Here is a 17,567-nt window from a genome sequence, read left to right as displayed (position 1 = left end):
TTGATGGCTTGTGATCATCCATCTTCTTCTTGATTTTATCCCGGAGGTTTTCAATTTGGTAAAATCAAAGAAACTTACCATTTTTAAGTGGTCTCTTATTTTTGTTTTCAGAGCTGTATTTCTTCAATAGCTCTCACTTAATATGTAATTAGGGCTGTGATTTTTTAAACTCTAAAAATCATTACAAATATTCTGCTCTGTCTAACTGACACTAATACACAAGTGTAATCACATAACCTGTACAACTGTAATTAATCTGTAACAATGTGAACATCACTGCTAGTTACAAAGATATTACATGGATTGTTGATGTGTGAAGTGTAGAGACACTTATAATAAAGTGGAACCTTTCATTCTTGTGAAACACTAATGAAAGAATATTACACTATTATATGAAAGCCTTATTGGCACAGATAAGTCTCTCTTCTTTTTTACAACCTCACTTCTAACATATTGCATGTGCCAAATAATTCATTTACTAAGTATTATTTTAAGTTGATTTTGATTAAATACAATTTAGTAAGCATGTCAAAAAGCTTTGCTTTGGGGGACAAATGCTCAGATGTCGTTTAGTTAAGCCTAATTACAACCTTGTTATTTTGCCAAATCTATTGGCTGGTTTCCATAAACGACACCAGCACACAGAAATTGCCTATTAGAAAACATTAATAATTCCTGAATCTCTACCGGATTATGTTGGTTGCTGCTGAAGTGTATGCTGATTGTAACCGGTTAGCTTTTAGCCTAGACTTCTGTTTTTCGATTCTATAAAGAGACTTCAAAATAAATTCTTTTCTGTCATGTTTAGGCCCAGTCTAGCCAGTATACAGTAAGCCCAGTCTGTTTTTTTTTTTGTTTTTTTTTTAAGAAAGCAGTAAGAGCTAGTTTTGGCTTACATTAGCATCTAGCATTGTGTGGATACTTGCTTGCTCCCACTTGCTTTAGATGATTATTGTGTGCTGCATTTAAGCTTCCTGTTTTTGGACACTGATACAGGAAACGCTGTTTGCATAGCACCCCATACTCCAATATTTAACAGTGTGTGGTGGTGATGTGCTGCTCTCCAGTATCAACAACATCATATTCCTCCAAATAACCATTACATTTTACTTTTAATCCATCTTTTAGTAGGGCTTTATTTGTTTGATTCATATGCTATCTTTAACCATCAGTTGAAGATGCACTTTTGTGAAGGGCACTTAATAAACCACTAATATATATTTAATCCTTTAAATGGTATTTGCTATATCGTATTCTTCTTCTCAGGATTTGCATAGTTTTGTAGTCTCCATATTCAGAATTCTAAATTCTATTGTGGATTATGTTTGGCAGAGCTTGAAAATATGTTCAATATGTTAAATATATTGGCACTAGCTTTAAATATTGTAAATTAATTTGTAAGCCACTTTTTATAAGAGCATCTGCTAATTGGCCTAAATGTAAATGCACATTTGTGGTCATTTAAGTTTAGGAATTGGGCTGTATTACAGCATTGTTTAGGTTATAATGGATTTTTAAACACAACATTATTTGAGGTTCACAGTATGACAATTCCATGTGTCAAATTGCGGCAACTGTGGCAAATAAAATGCAATTGTTTATTCTAGGGCACCTTTAAATAGAAATGTCAGAAGCTCTGACTTGAACCTTCTGAATGTAAATTCAATTATCACATAAATAACCATGCAATTAATTTCCTAATTGAATATGAAAAAGGTTGAAAAATATGTTAAAGCTATTGTTATTATTTTAAATCTTTAGCATCAGATGATTCGTTTTTTTTTTTCATAACAGAAAATAAAACTGTGCTTTTGTTGCAGTTTGTTTTTAATAACCAATAACAAGACTGTTTAAAACAAGGAATTTTGGAATGAAGCTAAAATATAATTAAATGTAAGTCAATTAAACAGAAAACAATACCTAATCAAACATTGTTGTAAAGCAACGCCCTACTGTGAGATATGGTATTTGTGTCAAAGTGCATTAAACTAGTTGCTGAAACATGCACCCTTTATTTGCTTAATTGAATTAGCCAGTTTCCCAGGTCATGGAAAGTTCTCTGAACCATGAATAATTTTCTTCACTTGAGAAAGGCCTTAGTAGGAGCTCTCGCATTTCATTGACCTGGGGTTCAGGCTTGAAGTTTCACAGAGTTAGCTAGAGTCAGTGTCAGGGTTAGGTCACTTAAAAAGCTTGAAATATCCAGATGCTGGGAGAACTAAAAACCTCTAGCATGCTTATACACACACCAGGGCTTGTTTTCTCTGTTCCGTGCGTTTCACTGTTGTAAAATAAAATTTATGAGTGTGAAGAACTTTAAAGATAAAAAAAAAACTCCACAATCTAAGGGTTATATCATTTCGTGAAGCTACATTCTTATAAATTGTATAATTCTGTGGTATATGGAATAAATTTGTATACTATAAAATAAGGGTCGGCAATAGGCCGCCCGTGGCCCAGATGTGGCCTGTAAGCATGAAACATCTGGCCCGTGAGGTTGTTTTAACTATAATGAAAAAAATAAATAATTAAATGCTTCTCCGGCGAGCTTGTGTGTACATTCCTCGCCTGTCCCTCTGTTGCACTCGGTGTGACTTTCAGCCTGTTCTTGGGCTCCCCATTTCCTTATAAGGGCTTTTTTTTTGTTCCAGCCATGTCCCAATTCACTAGCCGGGGTAGTGGTAGTGTATTGGACCGCGACCCCGATGACACAGGTTCGATCCAGTGTGAGGAGCGTATTTAATAATTTATTTATTATTTATTTATTAATTTATTTATTTAACTATTCTGCAATTGGGTTCAACAACCCTCTGGGCTGGAGAGCTACTAGTCTGTAGCACTCCATCCCATTACACATCATTTTCCAAAACAATCTAAAAGTAATGGCTTAGAAAATATTTGGTCCCCAGCCAAACTTAATAGCCGACCCCTGCTATAAAATGATATAATACTTGGGTGGTTCCCGATCTTGTCACTGGGTCGGTGGTATGTCTTCAGTACCTTTAGTTAGGTTGTAGTTGGAGCTGAAGATCCATGCTGTACCTTTTTGATGGTACATTTTTACAGTTTGAACTAGTATCTTTTTTCAGACAGTATAGGCCTAAAGGTTCCTAAAGAGTTCTAGCAGAACGTAGCAGAATGTACGTCTCTGTTAAAAAAAAAAAAGACATCTATGTAAAGCTTCTTGAGGAACCAGAAGTTTTCCTTTTGTGGCACCACTGTTTGCAGTTACAATTTTAATGATGAAATAAAATCACAACTGCTCATCAGGAACGATGATCCCCTTTGATAATGTTACGTGAGAAAGGGGGCTTCAGGCAGAGAAGCATAGCGGGATGAAGTCAGCCACGCAGCTGGCTGGTTTATGCTACAGATGCGCTCAGAGCCATGCATTTCATCCCAGTGCGCTGATAATGACTAAAGTGAAATAGACAATTTTTATGGTCAGATAAGCCATTATCAGCGGAGAGGCGGTTTATAAGCCAGTGCATCTCATGAGCCCAAATTCATTTCGCAGCTATCTGTGCTTACGCGGTTTAGTCGGCGAGGGACCCCTGTAGCGCTGCGATAGAGCTGGGGAATTCACTACAGACTTAAGGCATGTCATGAGGGGGGGAGATAAGAATATTAAACCAATAACTTTGGGGTGGGAATAGGAACGGAGCACATTAGTGTGGAAGATGAAGCATCGAATTCTCCAGACAGAGGGAAGACACAGAAAAACACTTCAGTGCTGTTACAAGTTGCTGCAAGTATTGAACGAGAAAATAGCACAGCAGTGAGCTGCTGCTGTACAGTGTCGGATTCTTCTTTAAAGAAAAGAAAGTAGCATTTTCTTACAAGGTCAGTAAGAGTATAAAAAGCCCTTGCTTTAATAACGATAACATGATAATGTCATTACATTTTTGGGCAATTGCTTTGAGGACCTGGTTGCATTCAATGGCAAAAATGTTGAGTTCAGGATGTTGGTTGATTATCATGATTATCACTAAGATACTTGATAAAGCATCACCATTCCATAGAACACAGCCCCCTGCTCCACATTGCTCCACAGTGTTCAATGAAAAACAAGTATCTTCAAAACAGTGACTTTACAGGAGAAGGCAAAATGCTCTAAACATTGAATGAAGTTTCTTTGATTTTTCCGAATTGAAAAACTTTAGAATATAATCAAGAGGAAGATGGATGATCACAAGCCACCTAATCAAGCTAACCTGCTTATTTTTTTGGCACCAGGAGTAAAGGCATAAAGTTATCCAAAAGCAGTGTGTGAGACTAGTGGAGGAGAACATGCCAAGATGCATGAAAACTGTGATTAAAAAACTTAAATTTCTAAACTCTTAAATCTTTATGAATATAAACTTGTTTCCTTTGCATTATTTGAGGTCTGAAAGCTCTGCATCTTTTTTGTTATTTCTGCCATTTCTCATTTTCTGCAAAGAAATGCTCTAAATGACAATATTTGTATATGCAACTTGGGAGAAATGTTCTAGAAATAATTTTTAATAATTTTATTATAATTGTACTCAAACATATACCTATAAACAGCAAAATCAGAGAAACTGATTTAGAATATAGAAATCTATAGAAAAAAAACATCCCCAGAAAATATATTTAGGATCAAAACAGGTAAGGACAAATAATTTTACATTGCCCAATGCAATTTAAAAGTCAGGTGATTGGAACTGTGGAAACTGCCTATGATTGGCTGGAGGTGAAAATATAACAGAAGATTTAAAGGGATGTGGATTGTGGGAAATGAGTCTATAGAGGTTGTGGGGCTACTGTAGAATGGAAGCCAAACAGTCTTAATCTTTGCAATCTTTGGGTCCTTAAAATCAATCTGTACTGATCCTGTACTGGAGATCACTGAACATCACCAGAACTGTGCCATCCACAAATTCAGAACAAAGCTGTAAAGAAGAAGCTATACAGTATATCTGCTGTACTCTAATTCTCACTCTAATTTTCCAAACCTGACAGTAAGTTTGAGATTAATGTAAAAATTGTAGCATTGTAACATATAATATTCTCTAAACAAATCAAACTTATTTTAGTTGATATAAGTCAGTTTGTTGAATAAATAAGTTCTTGTCTATTTAAAGGCCTCATTAACTGCTGTTAGAGCTGAAAAGAATGCGAGCTATATAAACTACTGTTTTTTTCATGCTATTTAGAAGACACCGCAACATCATAAACGCTGATGAGAATTCATTTGTCACTTGACATAAATAATGGATTCTTTGACAAGTGCAGTTTTTCATTTAGTAATTATAGTCTGGTGGGAAATATTCTATTTTATATCGCGCTTCACCTTGGTACAGTGCATTCAAATACTGCATTAATGTCCAAAAGCACTGGTGAATGATGATTTTTCCCATCAAATGAATGTATAGAGCCTTAAGCTCTCAGCATTTATCAGTTTGACAATGCATTTGGATTCTGCATGCAAATGAGAGGAAATTAATTATGCAAAACAAATGATAAGCAAAGCATTGCTGTTCTTAATTTTGTACACTTGCCGTGATTTATCTGAACATTTGAAAGAGAGGGGCGCCCAGAGACCTTGTGTTAGGTGGAACACTGCTGTGTATTCATGACCAGACTATATAAAAAAAATAAACCCTTTAGCTACTTATAATAGGATCCACTCTAGCACAAAGGCACAATTACTGTCTCTTGCTTTTTAGGCAAATGTTATTTGCTTCTGCACTGTGTTGATCTTACCAAACACTCGTACTGAGAACACACTGGGATAAATTGCTCCAGGCAGTGTTGTAGTGGGCAGCCAGGGACGTTACAAGACAGCCTACAAATGTCACTGGGCTCATGTCCTCACATCAAACATGGTGTTAAAGTGCTCAATATCGATGTTCTCCACAGAGGAAATACTGCATTATGCAGGCCCATTATAAGGCGATTAAATCTATTAGTTACTGCTGTGCTACTCGCAAATCAGCTGCCCGTTGGAGAGCGGAAAATCTTTTCCTTTTTTTTTCTTCCTAACTTCAATAAGTTACAAACAGTGGCAAAGCCTCTCTGTAATCCATGTTGCCCCAGGCAGCAATAAGACTGGATGCAATTACGCAGACAAAATTCAGCACAAAAGAAATTTAAATTGCTGTTAAATGATGGAACTGGGAAGGGGAAGGGACAGAAAGAGAAGTGGTGTGGTCCTTCTCTCTCTGTCTGTATGTCTGTCTATCTACGCAGTTCTGGAAAAAAAAATAAGAGACCACTTAAAAATGACGAGTTTCTTTGATTTTACCTAATTGTAAACCTCTGGAATATCATCAAGAGGAAGATGGATGATCAGAAGCCATCAAACCAAGCTGAACTGCTTGAATTTTTAAACCAGGAATGGCATAAAAATCCAAAAGCAGTGTGTAAGACTGGTGGAGGAGAACATGCAAAGATGCATGAAAAACTGTGATTAAAACCAGTTTTATTCCACCAAATATATTTCTGAATTTCTAAAATATTTTAAATATAAACTTACTTTTTTTTTGGATTATTTGAGGTCTGAAAGCTCTGCATCATTTTTGTTATTTCAGCCAAAAGTTAATGCTCAAATTTGGAATTTAGGAGAAATGCAAAATCAGAGAAAATAATTCAAAAACTGAAGTGGTCTCTTGTTTTTTTCCAGAACTGTATTTTCTCTCTCTCTCTCTCTCTCTCTCTCTCTCTCTCTCTCTCTCTCTCTCTCTCTCCCTTTATCTCCCTCTTTCTCTCTATTTCTCTCTGTCTCTCTCTCTCTAACACAGATTAAAACCATTTCAGTAGCTGCAGGTATGATACAGTAATTTCCCCCACCTTAGGCTTCATAATTACTTTAGCTATATTATCTATCCAGGCTACTTTAATGAATAATGGATCACATTTAAATCCACATTTGTGATGTTTAAAGCTGTTAATTGCTCTACTATATCAGCACTAATCATTTTTGTAGTGATATTATTATTTTATTTTTTTTTAGTACTGTAGCTTGAAGAGCACGGTGGGCGGGGACTGTCTGCTGATTGGCTGGAGCGTCTGAGGCGGTGGAGACTGAAGTAGGAAATAAGTAGCGAGTAAATTCTTCCTTTTTGCCCTGTCTGGTAAGCTTTTGCTTCTTAAAATTACTACATTAAACACATTTGTAATTAAATGAAGCGCTTATATAGGAGATATGTGTTCATTTTTAGCACAAAAGCAACCGCTCGCTTCCTGCTGTCTCTTCAAAACAGCGCTGGCAGCCGCAGGACGGACTTTACTGTAAAGATTGCCTAGCAACGCTGTGCCTTCGTGTTTGGCAGCAGTTCATTGGTCCAGTTCGGCTCAGTTGCGTTGTGATTGGACGAATTTTCTGTCAATATTCATGTAGTCAGTCCAGAAGTACAGAAAAGAGCTGGCTTGTGTTGATGTGTTGGCATTTGGCAGGGCGTTGTTTATTCCCCACCTGTATTCCGTCAAATCCCACCTCCCGGTAGACAGAGCGCCTTGGAGTATTACCTAGACAAATATCAGCCAATCGCAAAACAGAAAGGCGGGACTTGCAATTATTTTTGACCTATCCTAATTGCTATATATCGGTTGTCATATCACAGGGGGCGGGGCTTGTCGGAATTCGGGTGTAAAACAAACGCCGTGACAAAACTTAAGTCCCCAAAATCTGTGCAAAGTCTTAGTAAACTATCAATACGTGGCACTAACCCACACCATGTCTGTTACAGACATTAGCTAGCTAGCTAAACTCCTCACTAATCACAGGGTGCTTTCCATATTATAGGCTGCCTCTTTCTTGGCTGTTGCTTTACAATATTCAAGATATTTATACATATATATCATTTTACACAAGTACAGGTGTAGATGTGAGTGAAAAACTTTGGTGCAGGTTCCCACTAGTATGCAGAGAACAATATTCACAACAGAGTAGAATAATAAAATAAAATTGAAATATACAGTTAACTTTACAGTATACACAATACACACAATAACTTACACTAAAGACATATAGACATATGGTATTGCACGGATATATGTTAAATATGACTGAATATATAAATATACAATGCTATATACATGTGCAGATATACGGAGTACAGCTCTGGGAAAAAAATATAAGAGACCACTTTAAAATGATTAGTTTCTTCGATTTACCAAAGAATTGGATGATCACAAGCCATCAAACCAAGCTGAACTGCTAAATGTTTTGCACCAGGAGTGGTATAAAGTGTGTAAACAGCACGAAGCAGCATTTGTTAATAGCAGCATATTATCTGGCTAATAGGGATGGGCGATATGGCTCTAAAATAATAATCACGATATTTCAGGGTATTTTTGCGATAACTATATACTTAGCGATATAGGAAAACTAAAATAATTAATTAATTTCAGGAATATAGTATAATAGTATAACAGAATAATCATAATGTGGCAAAATAAATAATATAGCATAAAATAATATAATGCAGCAAAAAATATTGCAGAATATTTAGTGCATGCATATAAACTGCAAACTAAAACAATTATACAATAAATACACCTAAAGCTTTACAGTAAATAATAGACTACTTTTAAGACAGAACAGCCCTATTATCACGATATGGATTTTTAATATCATGATATTTCTGTGTCACGATATATTGTATACGATATAATATTGCCCACCCCTACTGGCTAATATATCAGATTAAACTGTACCTAATCAGCGATTTAGCCCAATAAAAAGAAGTATATTTGACACATGATTGAGTTACAATGAGTGAACCGCTCCAGAAAAAAAACATCTGAAAAAAAAAAAATATATATATATATATATATATGTGCGTTTAGTGGGGCAAGATTACAGCAGAAGTTGAGGTCAAACTTTGACACATTGACAGCCCTAATTTATTTGAATGTATGTTTACATATATATCAGTGAGCAGTGTTTAAGCCAGTCATGCAGTACCAGACCAATGCTTCAATAACTGCGACTCCATACACAGTGTGGACTGCAGCAGGTGAAGAAAAAAAAATATATGATGGTGTTGTTTTTTATCCTTGTTGTACATTCACAGAGAATTGTGGGTAAATGATGGCTGGGAAGGATACATCAGTTACACCTTCGAATTGCTCCAGGTCACAACTACTGATTACTCTGCATTAGCCATTAAACATGAAATAAACCAAATCAGAATCAGATATCAGAAGCTGTAATCATACTAGATCAGAAGCTGTTACTTCTGTTATTAGTTATTACGTACGTACTGCTAATTTGTTTATTTATTTATTTAATTTTTTATGTTTTTTTTTGCTTCAAGTTTAACAACAGCGGGAAATAATGGTGGTAAAATTGTGACAGGCCCGCACATAGCCTGTAGCATCTGCACCAGGACTAATGTTCTTAATTGTGTTTGTAGATCAGTAGATAACCCGTATGAAAAGTCTGAATGGGTCGTTTAAACAAAGTTTTAGCTCGGTTTAAAGCGATGATTTGAATCACCTTTTCCAGCATTCAGTATGCTGCTGGTCTGACCCTGATTATAACTTTTTCACAGTTTGTAGTGAATATCTGTTTGTAAGAAAAGTATATATAGTTTTTTTTTTATTTCAAAAGGTGCCTGAGGTGCTAATTTTAATCTTGAATCTCTTTCACTTTGAAACCTTTGTAGTGAGGGAGCATTAAAGAGATTCTGCTCTCAATTTGAGTCTTCAAAGCGGCAGCGTACACAGCCTCTGGCTAGCTCTGGCCTTATTTATGGATCGTCCACATCTTTTCCAGCTCTCTGCGTGCGCGCCCTCATAAGTACGCGTGTTAGTCTGGTCGGAGCAGGTCTAGTTATTTATTTATCCGCTCATTTATTTATTTATCCGTTTATTCATCCGAGTGTGCAGGGTTTATGGGTGTGTGGTATTGGGAGAAGATGTCTGTAATGATCAAATGGCTCGAGTTTGCAAAGAAACTCTATTAGTTAATTTGTTCTCAGGTAAAGAACAAGGTCACGCATGGTGATTTGGGAAGCGATTGTCGGGTTTCATGGTCTGTGACTCTCTTTGCTTCCTGGCTTGTAGCTGAAGCTTCAAAAGGAAGAATGCCTGCAGAATGCCTGGAGGTGCAGTCACATTGAGCACCCCCATGTCCACTTCCTGCAGTGGTCACAGTCCTTTAGAGAATAGGCGTGGGATGGGATGCCCTTAGGGTTCGCTCCATGTTGGGTAAACGTTCTAATAGTCCTCTTCCTCTGTTGTCTTTGGGAAAGTCATTGTTGCATCCGACATGCTGTAATTACATCACCTTAAGGCAGAGATTTAAACCACTCAGATCTGGATGACTGCAATACCTACAGATGTATTTCCCACAGGCCGTCAGGGGGGATGTTCATCTCCTATAGCTGCCCTTCATGATAGGGTAACAAGGGTAAACCTGTCGGTAGACCTGTCATGATAATCAGGTTATCAGCTTATCATACAATAATTTTTTATGACCTCAATTATTTTTGCAATACTCAACATTACCCCCTTTTTGTGTATTTAATGAGTAGAGATGCACTGAAATAAAGATTTTGGGGGGCGAAACCAAATAAAATGAAATATTTGACAAAAGCCAGTTCAATGAAATAACCAAAATATATATATATTTTTGATAAAACTAAAATTACAGGTGTTAAAAGTGGATTGATCTGGCTCAACTTTACTACACAACAAGATGTCTGGCAGCAAAATAAGTGATCAAAACAATTGAAAAAAACAGCAGCACTTGTTAACTGAAGAATTTCTGATTTATTTGTAATACAAAAAGTTACTAACTGTAACTAAAATTGCAAACATTTATTGTACATCTATTTAATAGACATGTTAATAGACAGATAGATATGATGTAGATTGTTTTTTGAACATAAAACATTGAAACAGTAATGAAAAAAAATTCTAATATGACATATACAGTATTATAAATATTATTATTAATACAAATTTGTTCAATATAATGTGTAGCTAACAAATATAGCAAGATTTTGCATCACTCTAAGTAAGTCATTTTTATCCTTCCAGCTTCTGATGATTTGATTTGATTTGATTTGACATTGTTCTTTTTAAATGATTTGGTCTTTTCACTTATTCAGGCGAACAACAATAGTGCCTTTTCTTGCTATTTTAATTATTATTTTGCTTACAGAATATTGTGTGCATTCGCTTTTTTGTAAGATATTAGACATATTTATGTTCCAACTGCAGTGCCTGAATATTAGCTAAAAACCAATTAGCTATCAAATGTTTTTTTTCCTCAAAAAGTGTGTGATTGCATTATTATGCTATTATTTCATAATGATACATTATCAATAGCATAAATTGGTCCTAAAATGACAATTATATAGGTTATTGTGCTTATTTTGGGCTGCTATATCGTCCAATAAAATATACTAACCGTGATGACAGGCCTACCTGTCGATGATGTTATATAGTAGATAGTAGTTTCATGCACAGTAGCACCTCTACTGCTTTTTTTTTTCTAATGCTAATCAGTCTGATGGTGCTCTGTCTGTCGAGCCTGCCCACGTCTCGTTGGAGGAGCAGTGGAGTCAAAGCAGAGCAGGCCAGAGGTCCGCTGCTTGATTTATCTGGGAGAGAATAGGTCAGAGGGGTTTAAACATCATCAGAAACACAGGCCTGCCCTTTGGCTCATGCTTGCTTTTTCCCAATCTGTAACAAAGGAAGCGCTATTGATTGAAAATAGTATTGTGAGGTGAAGGAATGGAATCTTAATAGAGGCTTCCTTGCCTGACTTGCTCTGAAGTCGAGACCTGTGGCTCCTCTGAACGTTCCTGCACTTGCACTTAATGCATGTTTAATAGAAAAAGAGAGAAAAGAAGGTAATGAAGTCGATTCAAACCAGCACATGTGTGTAAATAAGTAACCTTTGTAAGGATGTTTGTATGATCTCTGGTGCTTCTTTCTCAGTTGCTATGGAAATCAATTACAAAGACTGAAAAGCTTCTTTCGTGTGAACGTGACCATCAGAATAGCTGCAGGGGAGAGGAACGTGGAGAGTAAACTTTTACTGACTTTCAGGATTCTGTTTAAATCTGTAGATCAATGTCTGTTTATTCTCTGGGGTCACTGAATGTGCTAGCTTGTTAAATTCGTTATTTCTTAATGTTTCTAATAATATCTTTCCAATTATATAGCCCACTGGATAGCATATAGCCTAGTTCTGATAGTGGTCGATTGGTGGGTCCATTTATATCCTTATACCTCTGGATGTGAATAATGTACAAGCTTAAAATAAGATGCAATCAAAAGGGCAGACTCTACACATTTAGGAAATACTTGAACTGTTTTTTTTCTGAGCTGTATTGTCATAAATATATAAATACAAAATTAAAGATAGCCTCTTGGCCTTTGTTAAGCATAAGGAGACAGCGGCACTGGTACATTTTCATTTATGAGCTCTGTTGGGAAAACTCCCATTATATTTCTGTAATCTGCTCTCACAACGTAACAGTTGCTATGATTCGGGCCCTTCCAGAGTTTTGCTCTACGAGTTTCCAGGATTAGTTTAGAACCATGGTTCGCTCCATGGTCTTGAAGTAACCTTCAAAAAGCATTACAGCTTAATGAGTTTGGTAAAGGATTATGTGATGGAAACAATTAATTGCTACTCCTAAATGTGTTCTCAGTCTGTTTTGTACTTTCAAGTTGATTTATGTTTATTCGATTTTTTTTTGTGTGTGAAAACATTTTGTGGTTTTCTTTAACTTGAAATGATGTGCTGTCTCGAAAAAGAGATTTTGATCTCAAAGGACATCCTGGTTAATTTAAAAGGTTAAATAATAATACAAAAAAATAATATATATGTATATATATATATATTTTGTTTTTTGGCCAAAACTGAAACTGAACAAAATTAAATGTTTGTATTGAAACAAGCGTTGGCCTTAAAAATCCCAGTTCCTCCCTTACTGGCAACAGTGAAGTAGAATGTAAAATAACACCACAAATCATTTTTAGACAAATATTTTAGTTTGACAAATATGACGTGCAACCATAGAAAACACCACAGATACCATGAATACTAACAGCATACAATTGAGGTGAACAAATACTAGAAATCTCTAAAGTGAATCTTTGGAAATAGACGGATTGGCAGTTAAGGGGAATTGTGGAGGTCAGGATAAGTCCAAAAATGTGCTGCTCATATGTTGGTAAACAAGGCAAATCACCCTCCCCCCCCCCCCCGCCCCCCCAAAATACTATATGACTGCCAAGACGAAAGGTGAAAGATATAGAGTCAAATCCATAATTCATACAGCTTTGTCTCAACCCAAGGTCACTTAAATGAAGTGCCCACTTCTGAATTTAATCATCTGCCTGTGTCCTAAACATGAGCAGATTCATGAAATTCCACTGACTATCCACCCATTGAATGCATGAGCTACTGTAGGCATCCATTCAGCTTAAAGCACTGTAAAACTGAATTGCATGGCTGCGTTTTTTTGCAGTCAGTACCTTTGGGAGTGTCTTACATTTGATCAAACCAAATACTTCTGTTCTGCTAATTTATAAACACACCCAAATTCATTTTAAAGATGATATTGTGGTAGATACAGCAGCTTTACTTTTTGCTGAAATAGTTTGGCTGTTTTGAAGAGCTTGAAATCTGGCATCTTTCAGAAAATATCCCTGAGGACTGCAGTGTTATTTGACATTTTGAACAGAAGGTTAGCTTTTGCAGTTCTCTCTCCTCATATATTCTTTTTTTTTTCTACTGCTCTTCTCTCAGGAAAGGATGGGGAAGAAGGATGCGAGTGCTGCCAGGCTGCCGGTCGATCAGTACCGCAAACAGATCGGTGAGTTTCTCCTGTGTGGAGCTGTACGCTTTTCTTACGGCTGAAAAACACGGGCTTGTGTGCTTGTAATCTTAAGTCAAATATTCATGTAGCATTGTATTAAAGAGAATTCAGAGAGCAGCTCTGTTTTCTTCCATATTTCTGCAGTTTTGTTTGTTCGTCCTTCTTTGTGAAATGAGAGAAAAATACATTTGCATGCCAAATGTCATGGAACAGAAACTGGTACCTTGTCCTATGCCTTTTGTGTAAGCTAAAGAACAGTGCACTGCCCTATGAAATATGCAGGTGGGGCCTCATGCCTTGAATGTTGATGTGATCTCTGCCAGCCTTTTTTCTGTTTGCTTGGACAGTTTTTGCCAGATGCTGCAGGTCATGTTCATTATTACACTGAAAAAACAGCGAGTAAATTTAACAAAGCCTATATTCATGTAATATTTTTACTCATAATTCTCAGTGTATTTAACTACAAAAATTTCAGTAAATGTTACTTTGCAACACGTTTACTCAATTCGATTTTACTCAGTGTATCTTATTAGTAGTTTTTACTACAGCAATGTAGCGCCACATTCTCCCATGGCTTTTATTATTTACTTAATAGTAGTAGCAGTAGTAATTTTGAAATTCTTTAGTAATGCTTACCTGCCAAATATTTTATTTATTGTAGTATTAATTTCTGTAGGTGTTAATAATACATGGCATATAATTTCCATAAAACACAGATTTGAAGTAATACACTTTACAACAAGTTTTTATAACAACTTAAAAATGTTTTATTGTTTTGCCCCAATAAAGTAACGCATCTTCGTTTACCAATCAAAAATAATAACATAGTACAATTAACAAGATTAGGGATCAAGGACAAAACAAGAGAGATCTGTCTTTTAACCAAATATTTAAGCTTGTTATTAAGTCTTACTTGCTGCACCCAAAACACGTGTTTTTAAATTGGTTTCAGCATAAAAGTAGTAGTTTCTTGATGGTCGCACCACGATATTCTATAAAATGGAGATCGTCGGACAAAGTTTGCTTGATGGAAATAAAATAAATAAAAATATTTTGTATTTTGTACACTTTGAAAATCATGGCAAATATATATATATATATATATATATATATATATATATATATATATATATATATATATATATATATTTAGAGTAATTTCAAATCTCCGTTGCCCACTGCATTCCATGAGCAAAATGTTTACTTGGAACAAAAGCTGAAGTCAGTGCGCATGTGTAAATCCTGTAAGAGATCTTTTACTTGCAGTTTTAAGTTTTACTTCTTACAAAAAGAGAAAAAAAAAAATACAAAAACGTTGTCAATTTTACTTTGGCTTTTAGACTAAACTTTACATTTGCATTTGACGACAAACAATTACAAAGAAACACCAAGTAGTGCGTATAATTTTATGTGAAATTCTTAAGTAACTAGATTGTACTTGATTATGCTTGTAAATAGTACTCAAATAAACTTAATTTTATTTATAAGTCAAAAAAATCATTTTTTACAGTGTACTCACTGCTCTGACACTGTGGATTGAGAAATCTTAAATGTCTACACAACTTCAGAAATGGAATGCCCTCTATCAGTCATCACTCAAACGCAAACACAATAATTCCCACTGCTTTACCATGAGGGTGCTGCCCAGTTTTCAGATAAGTAAAAGATAACACCTCACAAATTTCAAAGGTGTGGGCATTTCCACACCTTTACTTTAAAGCAACACTTCACAGTCAGATTACATATTGCTATCCCACGACTCCCATGTAAGTATTAAATATAATAAATTGAAAATGGAAACAGGCCAGATTCAATCTTTTTTGATAAAAGTTCTAGCCTACAGTACATAAACTTCATAATATTCTTAAATCATAAGACTTTAAGCATATATAGGAATTTTTACATAGGTTAATGTTGCTCTGATCATGGCAGAAAATGCCATGTTATGTCAGTGCTTTGGATCTTTTGTATTTCTGTAGTATTCTTTCATTCTAGTCTATTTACACTCTAATCTTTTGAAGGGTCTCAAGACATGTTATTATAGGGCTCTTATAGGGCGCTGCAACTATGATCAGGAGATCGCTAGTTCGAATCCTGTTCATGTAACTTGCCATCAGCTGCCAGAGCCCTGAGAGAGCACAATTGGCTTAGCTCTTTCTAAGTGGGTAGATAGTGCTCTTTTCCCACATCACTCCAAAGGGTGATGTCGCTCAGCACAAGGCATCTGTGAGCTGATGTATCAGAACCGAGTCTTTGCATTTCTTCCAAGTGCACTGTGATGCTACTCTGCAATGCTGCATCAGCAGCAGTTAAAAAAGAGGCAGTGGCTGACTTCACATGTATCGGAGGAGGCATGTGCTAGTCTTTACCCTCCTGGTATTGGGGCATCACTAGTGATAGAGGCAGTCCTAATGAGTGGGTTGGGTAATTGGCAGTGTAAATTAAGGAGAAAAGGGAATAAAAATTAGGATAAAAAAAAGAAGTTTTTATTTGGTCTCTTATAACGTACACACACACACACCTATACAGAGTCTCACTGTCACAGGATGGAAGCTTAGAAGCACCTATTCAGCTTTTTATCGAAACAAAAGGCTCCGCACAAACAAAAACACAAGTAGACAGGACAAAAGACCATTCATGACAGTGCAATGCTGAAACAATGGGACCTCTAGACTAGACTGGAAACACCTTGAAAAGGAGAGGTAATAAACCACACACATGTGTTCATGGGAAGGCAGAGACATGGAAGGCAAACAAACACACGTAGCCAAAGACATAAGGGAGAATGTAAACAGGGGTTGGATGTTATATGCAAATTTTAATGCAGTGTTTTGGTCTGTAAAGCATATTCATAATTGATTGTATATTTAGGAATAGAAGTGTTCCATATTTTATTGGAAGATTTAGTTATGGAAAACACACAGACATGTGGGAAAGTATTTTCATTTGTGTTACTCTTACAGTATACACCAGTGGTTTTTAATTAAATTATAATATAAGATCCAGACAGCGGATTTATTCACAACCCAAGGTCTGGAACATCATAATTTAATCTAACTTGATTTCGGGATTTGATGTATTGATATGTCCTGGACATTTAAGTAGCCTAATAGTTATGTCCCCATTTTAGTAAATCAAAATACAAATACAATGCTATTAAAAAATAATTACTGAGACAAACTTTGGATATATAGATCACATAAAAAAAATGTGAAGTGCTTGAAAAACCTAAACAATGTACGATTTGAAAACAGTGAGAACTGTTTACACCGGGTCACTCAAACCACTTTTGCTCATGAATATTCATAAATGCATACATATTGCCTCTAATTGGCTAACAGCACTGTGACACAACGAAACGGACAAACTAATAACAGTCTTTGCAATGTCATATATTACATTACATGTTCAGCCACTGACCTAGTCTTAGAGTCTCTGTAAAATGCAAAATCCACCGGAGATCCTATGTAAACACACAGAGGTGGGGAGTCCAGGTCCACTTAACTACTGTAAACAGAACTTTTTATACATACACACCTACCTACCTATCTCAATTGTACTTTGCTGGTGGTGTTCCATAGACAAATTCTAATCGTTTGTTCCTTAGCTCTGAATTACTGGGCAAAGCATAAAAACACTGATGTTATATTTGCACAAATAACAGGAACGAACTTGCCATGCTGTTCCTAAAAGGCGGCGCTTCCTGTGGGCGGTCACGAGGGTTGGAGGGTTGATGTAGACATGGTGCTTTTCCTT

At 36.0% G+C, this 17,567-nt stretch overlaps 1 protein-coding gene across 4 annotated transcripts in view; it reads left to right on the top strand.

Annotated features, from left to right (window-relative positions):
* triqk (triple QxxK/R motif containing) overlaps positions 1-17,567 on the top strand; it is a 66,626-nt gene that overhangs the window by 24,225 nt on the left and 24,834 nt on the right. For 2 of the 4 annotated variants that reach the window (XM_007249361.4, XM_007249362.4), the window contains 2 exons: positions 6,977-7,097; positions 13,742-13,808. In XM_007249361.4, the coding sequence (XP_007249423.1) occupies positions 13,748-13,808 (61 nt within the window). In that variant the 5' untranslated portion in view covers positions 6,977-7,097; positions 13,742-13,747. The remainder of the gene's footprint in view (positions 1-6,976; positions 7,098-13,741; positions 13,809-17,567) is intronic. The other 2 variants (XM_007249364.4, XM_007249363.4) reach the window with 1 other exon arrangement.

The sequence above is a fragment of the Astyanax mexicanus genome, chromosome 3 (assembly GCF_023375975.1).
Source record: "Astyanax mexicanus isolate ESR-SI-001 chromosome 3, AstMex3_surface, whole genome shotgun sequence".
Taxonomy (NCBI): domain Eukaryota; kingdom Metazoa; phylum Chordata; class Actinopteri; order Characiformes; family Acestrorhamphidae; genus Astyanax; species Astyanax mexicanus.
Note: the sequence above shows the minus strand (reverse complement) of the source record. Positions and strands in the feature narration are given on the sequence as shown.